At 36.5% G+C, this 11,599-nt stretch overlaps 1 protein-coding gene across 7 annotated transcripts in view; it reads left to right on the forward strand.

Moving 5' to 3' along the window:
• Positions 1-11,599, forward strand: part of CCDC170 (coiled-coil domain containing 170) — a 52,651-nt gene that overhangs the window by 35,299 nt on the left and 5,753 nt on the right. For 6 of the 7 annotated variants that reach the window (XM_064649138.1, XM_064649137.1, XM_064649142.1 and 3 more), the window contains 5 exons: positions 2,963-3,280; positions 5,191-5,391; positions 7,157-7,330; positions 8,500-8,742; positions 9,245-9,481. In XM_064649138.1, coding sequence (XP_064505208.1) covers positions 2,963-3,280; positions 5,191-5,391; positions 7,157-7,330; positions 8,500-8,742; positions 9,245-9,481 — 1,173 coding nt within the window. Of the gene's footprint in view, positions 1-2,962; positions 3,281-5,190; positions 5,392-7,156; positions 7,331-8,499; positions 8,743-9,244; positions 9,482-10,751; positions 11,132-11,599 lie in introns of those variants that run through there. The other variant, XM_064649141.1, reaches the window with a different exon arrangement.

Here is an 11,599-nt window from a genome sequence, read left to right on the forward strand (position 1 = left end):
ATTAAAATAAATTGACTGTATAAAACCAGTTAATTAAAATATAAAAATATTATTTAAGGAAATTGATTAAACTTGAGAAACATAGCTGCCTAAAATAGCCATTTTAAATATACCCAAATACTTAGATTGCAGGAGAGACAAGCACATGATTTTAGGTTTTTCTTGTCCCAACAGACAAATAAAAGAATGAGTTTCTCAGAACCTGGATTTTTTTTTTCTTTTTTGTTTATATGATGTCATTAAGAAAATACGTATTTGAGACAGGTTTCAGCAGGCATCACAGATATTTTCAGGTTGAATCATCAGAGAAGATGAGAGCAAGCTAGTTTACAATCCTTATGGTATAACAGTGGTAACGAGATGCAGGTGGTGTAAGAATTCATCTAGAAAATACCTGCATTCTCTTTTGTGCCTTCTTATTACTGTTAATGTAATGTGGGTTCTTTATATGTATGTGTAGTTGACTTACTGTATTCAAACCCTGATGCTGATTGAGGTGCTGGTATTTATAGAGTCATAGAATTATTTAGGTTGGAAAAGACCTTTAAGATTATTGAGTCCAACTGTTAACCCAGCACTGCCAAGTTCACCATTAACCATGTCCCTCGGTGCCACATCCACAGGTCTTTCAAATACCTCCAGGGATGGGGACTCCACCTCTTCCCTGGGCAGCCTGTTCCAGTGCTTGAAAGCCCTTTTAGTAAAGAAATTTTTCCTAATATCCAATCTAAACCTCCCCTGATGCACTATGCGGCTGCCATTTCCTCTTGTCCTATCGCTTGTTAGTTGGAAGAAGAAGCAAAACCCCATCTGGCTACAACCTCTTTAGGCAGTTGTAGGGAGTGGTAAGGTCTCCCTTGAGCCTCCTTTTTCTCCAGGCTAAGCAACCCCAGCTCCCTCAGATGCTCCTCACAAGACTTGTGCTCCAGACCCTTCACCAGCTCCATTGCCCTTCTCTGGACATGCTCCAGCACCTCAATGTCTTTCTTGCAGTGAGGGGCCCAGAACTGGACACAGGATTCGAAGTGTGGCCTCACCAGTGCTGAGTACAGGGGGAGAATCACTTCGGTAGTCTTGCTGGCCACACTATTTCTGATACAGGCCAGAATGCCACTGGCCACCTGGGCACCTGCAGGCTCATGTTCAGTGAGCACACCCAGGTCCTTTTCTGCTGGGCAGCTTTCCAGCCAGTGTTTGGTGGCTTGCACTTCCTTATTTTATACCTTGATCTTTTGATTTGACTCTGTTTGTTTTCAGATGTTCACAATTTAAACAAGATTGTAATTAGATAAGATCCCTGGTACTGGCAAACTAATTTAGCACTGCCTTTCTGGAAGGAAAAATACACACTGCTGATAACTGTAATTGAAATAAATTACTCTTTATTCTTTACTATAATTACCATAATGTAATTCTGGGCACAGGTGGGAATTTCCTATTAATAGGACTTGTTTAGAATAAAAAAAGAGAAAATGGCAAGGAATCATGCCAACATGTTTCTAAAACAGTTCTATAATTACTTTAGTATTTAGTACAATTACTATAGTAACAAATAATGTCCTAAATGACAGGGTTTGGTTTTGTTTGTGTTTTTGCATGTTTCCCATTTTGAAGCTATTAAAAATTCAATTATTTTTAGAATCGTATGTTTATATTTTCTAAGGGTGCTCTGCAAACTCCTCTTTTGTCCATCCTCCCTGCTGATCTAAGTAAATTCTCCCAGATCTGCTCCTTGATTGGCACATATTCTATTGATACAAATGACTACAGCAAGCACACATAGACCCTGAGAGACCCTTGAGTACTCACCATATTCATTACTGCTCCAGAAACAATAATTTAATTCCAGTGTACACAATCTTAACTCATATCAGTCCACTTAATGAGCCTCTACTAACCACTGAGACTTCCAGAGGAATTCAATCACTCTCTGTAAATATGCTGTCCTCTGTCATAATTTTGTGTCTTGAGTGAAGTAATATTCTTTCCTTCTGTGTCATGTGTGAAGTAATATTCTTTCCCATTTGTTCTTTTCAATCAGATAATGCCTTGAGAAATGAAGACTTAGTCTTTGTTATACTTTTAGTTGGTTTCCCTGCAAATATTTTTCTTGTATATGAATATGTAGGCACTCTTAATATTGGTATTGTGGGGAAAGAGATTCACAAGGTGACTGAAAGAGATTACTTTCTCTTTATGTTTAGATGGTTATTTTTCTTCAATTTTTCTCTCATTGTTTGTTTTGGCGTCCTGGGTCAGGATACACAATTCTGTCTGTCTGCTTTGCCCTGTTAGGTCAGTATTTTATATATAACTGATATAGATATGTATGTACTGGCTATATTTCGTTGTTTCCCAACCAAGCCTTTGGTCCTTCACTTCCCATTTCTGTGTTTAGATAATCTCAGGAATTTTTGTCACATTAAGTAAACTGATCTCAGAGATCACCTCTTATCACTATTTTCAGACAGATTGTGTCTATTGTTTTGGTCAACTCTGAATTGTTCAGGCAGCTGGAGTTGATCACCACTGCAGGTCCCTTCCAATTGAAATATGCTATCCTATCCTATCCTTTCCTATCTGAGTTGCAGTACTTTGACTTTATTAGCGTTACATCTTGTTCACTGTTTTTCAGGTCATATTATCTGAATGGAAAAATAAGATATCAATAGTTTTACAATTAAAAAATGTTTTTTTTAAACCTGCAGATTTTATGCATGTATTCCTTCCTGCAGACCACTGCCAGAGGTTAATCTATAGAGTGATTACTGCAGACTTTGGCCTTTTATCAGTTTCAGTAGCAGTTCTCCTATGAAACCCTGATGTTGAATCCATATGAGCATTATGGGTCCTAGTTTCTCTATCTGCAGTACCTGCATCTGAGTTATTCCTTCATATGTGTATGGTGGGGAGGGGTTATAACTGATTTAAAAAATCCTGTTTAATTTTTCACGCATTATAGGATCTTGACAGCGCTACAATAGAGAGACAGAGTTTAGAGATGGAGATCAGAAACCTCCAAGATAAATTGACTGTTAACCAGAAAGCCTTGGACACCTCAAAGAGGGAACTGCACAGTCTGAAGAAATCTTCTGCCGAGTTAGATGGAAGCTTGAAGAGCAGCAGAGCAGAAGCCAGGACTGCTTGGAGCTCTTTAGAGGCTTTTAAAGAACAAATTGCTACCCTGCTCAGCAGTGGATCTGCAATAGTTGAACCGTCCGAGAAGGCCATTTTGGAGAGAATTCGAGAAATAAATGGTAAAGAGGAGAGTAAACAAATAGTAAGTCAGCAACTACTGCACTTGCCCAATGTGTGTATTTATTCTCTTTGGATCCTGTTTAATTTTTTTCATCTGGTAGAGTTTTGGTTCCTTCTGCTTAGGTTTTGAAATTACAGAAACCTTTAATTTTTTTGTCAGTTGATTTGAGGTAATAGGTGAAAAGCATCTTTTTTTTATTAAGTAGGAAGAGTTCAGAAATTAAATTAATAATAGATGCTGTTAGGAAGAAAAGAGTTGGAATGGTCTTTCCGTTAAAATATTGAAATTTGGTTTCAGTGCCGGCAGACATCAAAAGTGGCTGTGTGGTTGTGAACAAGCATGGAGGCATAGATTTGCTGCTACAATAGTGACTTCTTTCTCAAAGCAGATAAAATTGATGAGTTGTCCCAGGCAACCTTTTTCCCTATAATCCTCAAAACCTGCATCTAAAAATAAAGAAGTATTTTTACACTTACAGTTAAACATTGTTCACCATACAAGGAAGGCAGCTGGCTCTGGCTTGAGGCATTTTGGCTGGTAGTGTTTGCAAAGCTGTGTTTGAATGTACAGGTAGAGAAGGGACAACTCAGGAGGAAGTCAGAATGCAGTCTGACCAATATCAGTATCCTGACACTGCACTGAGGTTTCTCACTTGCTTGCTTACATGGGCATTTATTAATTTTGTCAGTGAGGACTATTATCACACATTAAATCAAAAGGTATTTTGTAGCTGGGCTACACCCAGGGCCACTCTGCGGGGGCTCTGGGTTCACTAACAGCAGCACATCTCTGGGGGAACAAGTTACTGAAACTGTTTTTTTCCTGCTGAGTGATTTTTTGATGCAAAAAGCATAAAATATGTGTGTGGGTTCTTGCAGTTTTATTATTATTTAGTTTTTTCTACTGCTGTATGAGCAGCACTAATTTCTCAGTGTTTTTTTGGCAAGTTGGGTGCAAACTGTTGTTTGTATTTAATTGCAGTTTGAATTGGAAACCTTTCAGTGCCAACAAAACTAATGAGAGCTTTGTGTGCCTATTGTTCATTTTATTAGCAGGAACCAACCAGCTGCTTAAAATGAAGAGGCTGCTTGGAGATGAGTGTCTGAACACTGAGTTACAAATGCAATATAATTAATTGTGTAACCAAAAAATTTATATGACAGAGGGAAGCAAGCAACTTTTGGGATAGAACTGCCTTTCAGTATTTGGCAACAGTGTAACCAGATGCTTTCAAGCATCTAATTTATAAGTAGTTTACAACTTAAAGTCCATTACATTATGTGTAGGTGTTGTAAACAGTATACAGCTAGAAATGTTTTCAAGATTGTTAGTCTAGTTGCTTGTTATGAGATTTTATCCTTTTATCCTTGAGGTCTGGCTAGATAACAGAAATTATTATTACTATATTATTTTTTTAGCAAAATCTTTTAGTTAAACACTCTTTTACAGTTAACAATTGGGAAACACTCCTGAGGCTTAGTTATCCATATCTACATTCTCCCCTATGTGCTGCATGTATTTTCTAAATCACTTATCTGTTTTTTCTACTCAGCTACTTAGTAGACTAGTGATTTTATTGGCTTGTTTTAAAGAATGATAGCTGACTACCAGGTATTGCTGCTGTGCTCACATCTTTGGAAATTTTGTGTCTAATTAGTTTTTATTGTTTTTTTAATAGCAGTCCCTTTTAGTCATTTGACTCATACATGGTTTCTGCTGTTCAGTTTTGGATGTTTCACATGTCACTGCTTCTGCCATTTTCTCTTGGTGGTTATAACAGATTTTTCTCTTTTTGTCTTTGTAAATGCATACATTTTAAAGATAAGTACTTTACCATATTTTTAGTAATTTGATGGTGCATCTTTCATATCCTTCTAGCATTTCCACACCCACCTAACTCCATATATTTTGTTCTTTTGCTTGCTACCTAGATGGTATCTCAACTTGAAACCCAAATCGCTAAATTGACTGAAGCTTTGGAAAATCAGACCAGATTGTACCACAAAGCTCTGGAGAGGAGCAGGAAAGCTGAAAAATGTTCTGAGAGTTTCCAGGATCAACTGAAACAGTTGGAAGAAGAATTACTTACTATAGATCTGATGCAGGATGGTTTGAAGCTTGAGAAACAAAAAGTAGTTACACATGTTATTTAATTTTGGATAATAGTCACTAAGGACAGATACAGCTGATTGTATTGTGTTGGTCATCTGAAGCGTTACTCACAACACTCCAAATAATGCAAATTAGCAAAATCAGACATCACATAGAGGGTAGTAATATCTTTTCTTTGACCAACAATATTAGTTGGAAAAAGCTAAGCTGTTGAGTTCCAAGTCCGTTATTGTGGAAAAAAAACACCCCAAAAGCAGCTTAAAAGAGGTCTCTGTAAATACATCAGAGGTCTTTGTATGATTCTCTGGTTTCAAAGCATTCTCTGATCTCTGTGTCTTTCTGTAGTATATCATCCAGTCTGCATCTCTCTTGCAGTCTTTGTTTCTTTTATGTTCTTGGACAATCATGGCTACCAGGATGTTTTATTAATTGGATGAATGAACACACTGTTAACCTATAACACATTCACATACTAAAAGTTTGAAAAATGGCGTAGTACCCAGAAAACCAAACCAGCCATCCAATGCAGCTAAGAAAGACAAAGTTATAGCATGTTGCTAGGCCAAGGTCAGTGATTAGAAAGTTGGATTTGCAAAGAACCAACGGTTTGGTGCTATTTGTTTTGCCTTACGCTATAATACAGTAACTTCTATGAATGAAACTGCCCCCACACTGGGAGAAAACCAGACAAAGGATCTGTTTCTTCCTCTCTACGTCCTCTGTTAAGAGCATTTGGCCCTAGATTCTAAAATTTACCTCTAGATTGTGCTGCAATAAAGAGATTCTTGTTATGATTTTTTCCTGTTAATGCACAACTTCAGTGTTTTCTTCTGCTGCTGATGTTTTTAATTTTTTGAACCGGAAGCATCACAAAACAAAAGGATATTCTTGCTAATGAACTAGTAATGAAACTGGTTTGTTGGTGGTTTTTTTTTTGTTTTGTTTTGTTGGTTCTTTGCAAAGATTATGGTCTGCAAAAGAAGTAAGAGAAAACAAAGGGAAACATAGTTCTTAGTCAGAAGGAGAGCTTTAGATTTTGCAAGAGAGGCTAATTGAGAGCAGGGAACTAATGCAATTTTTAAAAAGCTAGCAGAGCAGAACAAAGAAGGAAAAAACAGATTGAATAATATTTCATATCTGTATGTGTTCATCACCAGATAGAGATGCAATTAAAATAATCATAAAAGCAATTTTTATATCAGCAGCTGTTATTTCTAAACCTTGCTCTTCCAAACCTTGCTCTTTCTAAACCTTGCTCTTCCAAAGAACGGCTAAAGAGAGACCATGTTAATATTCCTATGTCTTCTCAGACTACATTGGATGGCATCATTGGTATCATTTATATCTGTTTTAAAAGTCATAGTACTGGGGAATCGCAGCACTTGCAGTTATTAGTTAGGATGTAACTGTCCTTTCTAACTTCTCCCTCCCCATGCCTATCCATGTAAAGCAACAGAGCTCCAGACAGGAACTGGAGTCAGAAGCAGAGACATACCTAGTGCTGCAGAGAAGCAAAAATGAATCTTGTCTTACTAAAAAGATAAATACAGTAGGTCTAGGGATTTATGAACAGAATAAATGTTGGCTAAATAAGTACATATGGAGAATTTGCAATTGTGTCAGGAGTGTGCACTGTAAACATAGCCTTTATTATTTCTTGTGCATCATGTACTTTGCTGTATATCATTGAATGCCGGTGTAGGGGGGATTGCTTTTAAATTGTACTTCAAGACTTTTAATGAGGTTTTATTATTCTGTCACCCACTTTCCCACACCTTATCTTAGTATCTGAAATTTCTGGAGCAACTGAAAGAGAAGATGAAGCTGGATAGTCTAGCAGCAGAGTTTGGATTCGATATGAATATGGATGCGATTCTAGCCCGGGTAGAGCAGTTAGTGAAACTGGAAGGTGATGCAGTGATTGAAAACAAGACTGTGGCACACAGCCTCAGAAGGAAGGTATGCAAAAATGACATACCTTTACTATTTGTTTCAAAGATAAACATTACTATGGCTATATTTCTGTAGTGGTTTGCTAGAAGCAACAGATTGTATATGTACAACGAATTTCAAAGATGTCCATTTCATAAAAAGAAGATAGCAAACGTTTGCAAACTGTGCAAGCAGACTGCATATTAAAACAACTAAACCCACCAGTGGGTTGAACACATGATATGTGTTTGTGTCTACTTTTTAATAGACATTTATAACATTCTTCTGTAAACAACTACCATCAATATTTAAATCTGAAAGGATCTGCTGGGGAGGGGGATATATAATACAAACTTCTCTAGAAACTAGCAGGGTGTTGGTTGTACTTCACCGAGAATTTCAATGTTTTCAACAAGAACTGTTCCTTCATTCAGTATTTCCTTCAGGAACAAATCCAAATCTGTTCAAATTTGGTCAAACATCCCTCCATCATTGTGTTAGAACACAGTGAAATCTTTAGAGTTTAGGCTTATCAGACTGGTGAGGAGCTGAGAATTGGAGTCTGTTTAAGGTTTAAAACAGTACTGTATTTTTTTTTTTTTTTTTATGAAGCAACTGCCTCTTTAGCAGGGAGTATATGTATATCAATACTCCTCAGATGTTCCAGAGTAAAGCCTGGCAGCTCAGTTCAGATAAACTGAAGACAAGTAGCTCTTTCAGCAGCAAAATTAAAAAACTAAGCTGCTGGACCTGGCACTGGAGCAGTGGATGAAAGATTTCTTATTTCTGTATGTTGCTTCTCCTTCTGGAACACCTTAAACTACCACCACTGAAACCACTGTCTCCTTAATGAATCTCTCTTGCATCTTGCATTTGACTGGTGTCTTATACTTCAGGCAATCTCAGATGTTATGAGTGATGCACAAGTATTTATGTTCAAATAGGATGAAGTCTCTGTGTAAAATCATTCTAAAAGGCAGTGCACAAATTCAGGGATGGAGAAGCACAATGAATTGGTAATATAAGGAGTATCAAGTTAGTGTATATATACTGATACTTCTTTACACAGTTTTCAAGAGAGGAAAAGGAGTTCAGTCTATATGTGCAACACAGGGATTAAATTTGCAAAACAATCTGTGTAGTACCACTGTCATTCACATATATTTTTTCAAATATCCTTGTGTTTGGAAAACAAGTTGAAGACTCAGAAGGAAAAACTTGAAAGCAAAGAGCTTCACGTGAACCTTCTGCGGCAGAAAGTAACCCAACTGGAAGAAGAGAAGCAAATCAGGACTGCCTTAGCTGTGGAAAGGGATGAGGCCAATCTTGCTGTCAGAAATTTACATAAGATGATAGAGAGGTTACAGAAGCAGCTTGATGTGGCAAGGGAAACAAATACTGATCTCAAAGCCAAGCTGTCTGAAACCAATGAACTTAAGGTGAGTTAAAAGGTTACGTTTGTGCTTCTTGCCGTTTTTCTATTCCAGTTGTATACAGCTGGAGTTCATTTATAAATGTGTTCATAGAGAACTGCTCAAATCTATCTAGGTGGCAAAAGCAAATATAATATTAAAATGTTTTGGTATATTTTGCAATTTTTATTGATATGCTAAGAAGTGTCTGTAAAGCACAATGTAAATTTTCAGAGTAGTGTAAGAAAATATGATATATGCATCCTTTTCTTTCCTGTTGATGTGGCTGTAATCTTCTCTTTTCCCATACATTACATGCAGAAGATCTATTCATATAGATATGGGGGGAAAAATGGCTTTTTTTCTGGCATACAGCAGGCAAGATGCTAAATTTTAATTGTTCCTGTCTACATGTGATTTCATCAAGAACCCATAAGAACCCACATTAAAGTGCTTATTCGTGATTGCTTATTTGTTCACATTAGATGAAAAAGTATGAAAAATTTAACGCTTCTTTATCTTATTGCAGATCAAAACTTTGGAGCAGAACAGAACAATAGAAGAACTCAATAAGTCTCAAGGCAAATTGGAAAGAATGAAAGAAAAAGCTGAGAAACAACTTAGATCTGTCAAATCAGAACTTCTTTTAAAGGAACGTAAAGCTACTGAAGATAAAGAAAAAAACCAAAATACATTAGAAGCAGTTACCAGTGAAATGAAGGTGCTTAAAACAACCCTTGCAGAACTAGCAAAAAGAGAGAGACAGGTAGGTGTATAGGTATTTGATAAGTGCTAGCGGTCCCTTAGAATATAAGAATGTGGTATATGTGGAGCAGCTATCCAACTGTGCTTAAAATTGTTCTGAACATCATTAAACGACGAAATTTTAGCTCACTCTTGTGAGTCAGAGTGACAGTTGTGATTCTGAGAGGCAAAGTTTTGCAATAGAATAATAAATACAGGCAATAAATACTTTGTTCATCACAAAATATTATATAACCTTTTAAAGAGCTAATAAAATGCTTTAAAATCATGGGATCTCTTTTAATGTAAGTCCTTTTCCAGATATCTTAGGCATAAAACTTACCAACTTCTCATCCATTTCCTCTCATTTCTCATTCATGTCTCTTGGACTTTCTCCTTGCCAATTGTGTGAGACTCAGCAAGGCTAAGGGATAGGATGAAAGGAAGCAGCTTCAAGTTGTGCTGGGAAGGTTTAGATTGGATATTAGGAAAACTTTATTGACTGAAAGGGTAGTCAGGCATTGGAATAAGTTGCCCAGGGAAGTGGTTGAGTCACCAATCCTGGAGGTATTTAAAAGATGTGTGGGCATGGTTTAGTGATGGACTTGGCAATGTAGCTTAAGTGTTGGACTTGATAATCTTAAAAGTCTTTTCCAACCTAAATGATTCTATGGTTCTGCATTACTGTGTATAGGCCATAAACTTAAAGAATGTTGAAAAATACAAGAAAAAACTCCAACCACACCCCCCCCCCAACTTAATATTGAATGTAACTATTTTGGATCAATTTATGATATATAACTTTGTTATTTAGGTCAGAAAAAGTTTTGTGGTAATTTACCTTGGGGAGGGTGTAAGTAGTTTGTGGCAAACATATTAGTAAATGTGTTACATTCTAATTTAAAAAAATTGTGAACCATGTATGTTATTGCTCTGCATGTTGTGTTTTGTAGCAATGTTATAGATGGCATAATTGTTGAAAGCTAATGGGATGCTTATTCAAAGTAAAAAATTTATAATTTTAAATTTTTTGTTTCAACTGCTTAGAATATTAGGTTTTCCAGCTAAAAATTTTATGCCATATGTCAGCCTTAACAGTGACTCTGGATGAAATTTAAGAATGTTATTTAAAAAAATTAGTCTAGAAAAATATTTTTTTATTTACATGGAGAGAAGACCAACAACCTGGGCATCTTTTTTCTTGGAAATCTTTTTACTTCCCCAAAGCCCTGCCCTGCAGTATCTTGGGTTAATGCTCTAAATTGCATTAATTTCATGATTTTTTATTTCAGATAATTTTACTCACTGAATGGAAGGTGCAAAGAAAATTTAGCAGGAGTGCTCACTGCTGTAGCATAACTTTGGTTTTGAATCTTGAGTGATGTTTATCTTTTTTTATTTCTCTCGTTTATTTCAAATTGTGATTATCTTAGGAGTTTTACTGAAGAAAACCTTAAATAGAGAGGTGCTTCTTCTGTTAGATTCTAGTATTTCAGCAGAGCTGTTACTTTGTTGCAGCCAAGAGCAATGCTTCTCTCTGTCAGTTTATGTGGTGTATTTCTTTGTCCTCAACCCTTTTTCTGCCTTTTCAATGAACTACAACTTTGCCTGCACTGTACTTTATATGCCACAATATAATAAAAATGTCTTTCTGTCTAAAAATTCACATAAATGAATGGCTTACATGCTTTCTTTAAGGGCTCTCTGTGCTTTCCACTTTAGGTTATTTGCTGATGAAAGTCATTGAATTCTTGATGTGTTTATTGTCCATTCAATATAGGTATGACCCTCAGAAATAAAGGGTGAGGTGATTGTGTAAATGTTTTACTTTGTATCTATTCCCTTTGGCCAAATCTTGCCAGATCAATAATCAGTGTCAGTGCATCAAGTTTGATTTGATTATTACATTTGTTACATGGTTGTAATACAATTTGGTTTACTCACAGTTGCTGTAATTAAGTTGAACAGCTTGCAGCAGCAAAGATATGAGAGCAAGAAATTTAGTGCAAAGTGCAGACCCTAATGTACTCATGAAAGATCAGTTGGGTTTGCTGTATAGGTTCTTTCGGGAGTGTACTTAGTCCAAAGGCTGGATCAAACAAATTCCAGCTTTGCTGACTGCTCATCCTGTCTGTGATCC

This window comes from Pseudopipra pipra, chromosome 3 (genome assembly GCF_036250125.1).
Source record: "Pseudopipra pipra isolate bDixPip1 chromosome 3, bDixPip1.hap1, whole genome shotgun sequence".
NCBI classification, from domain to species: domain Eukaryota; kingdom Metazoa; phylum Chordata; class Aves; order Passeriformes; family Pipridae; genus Pseudopipra; species Pseudopipra pipra.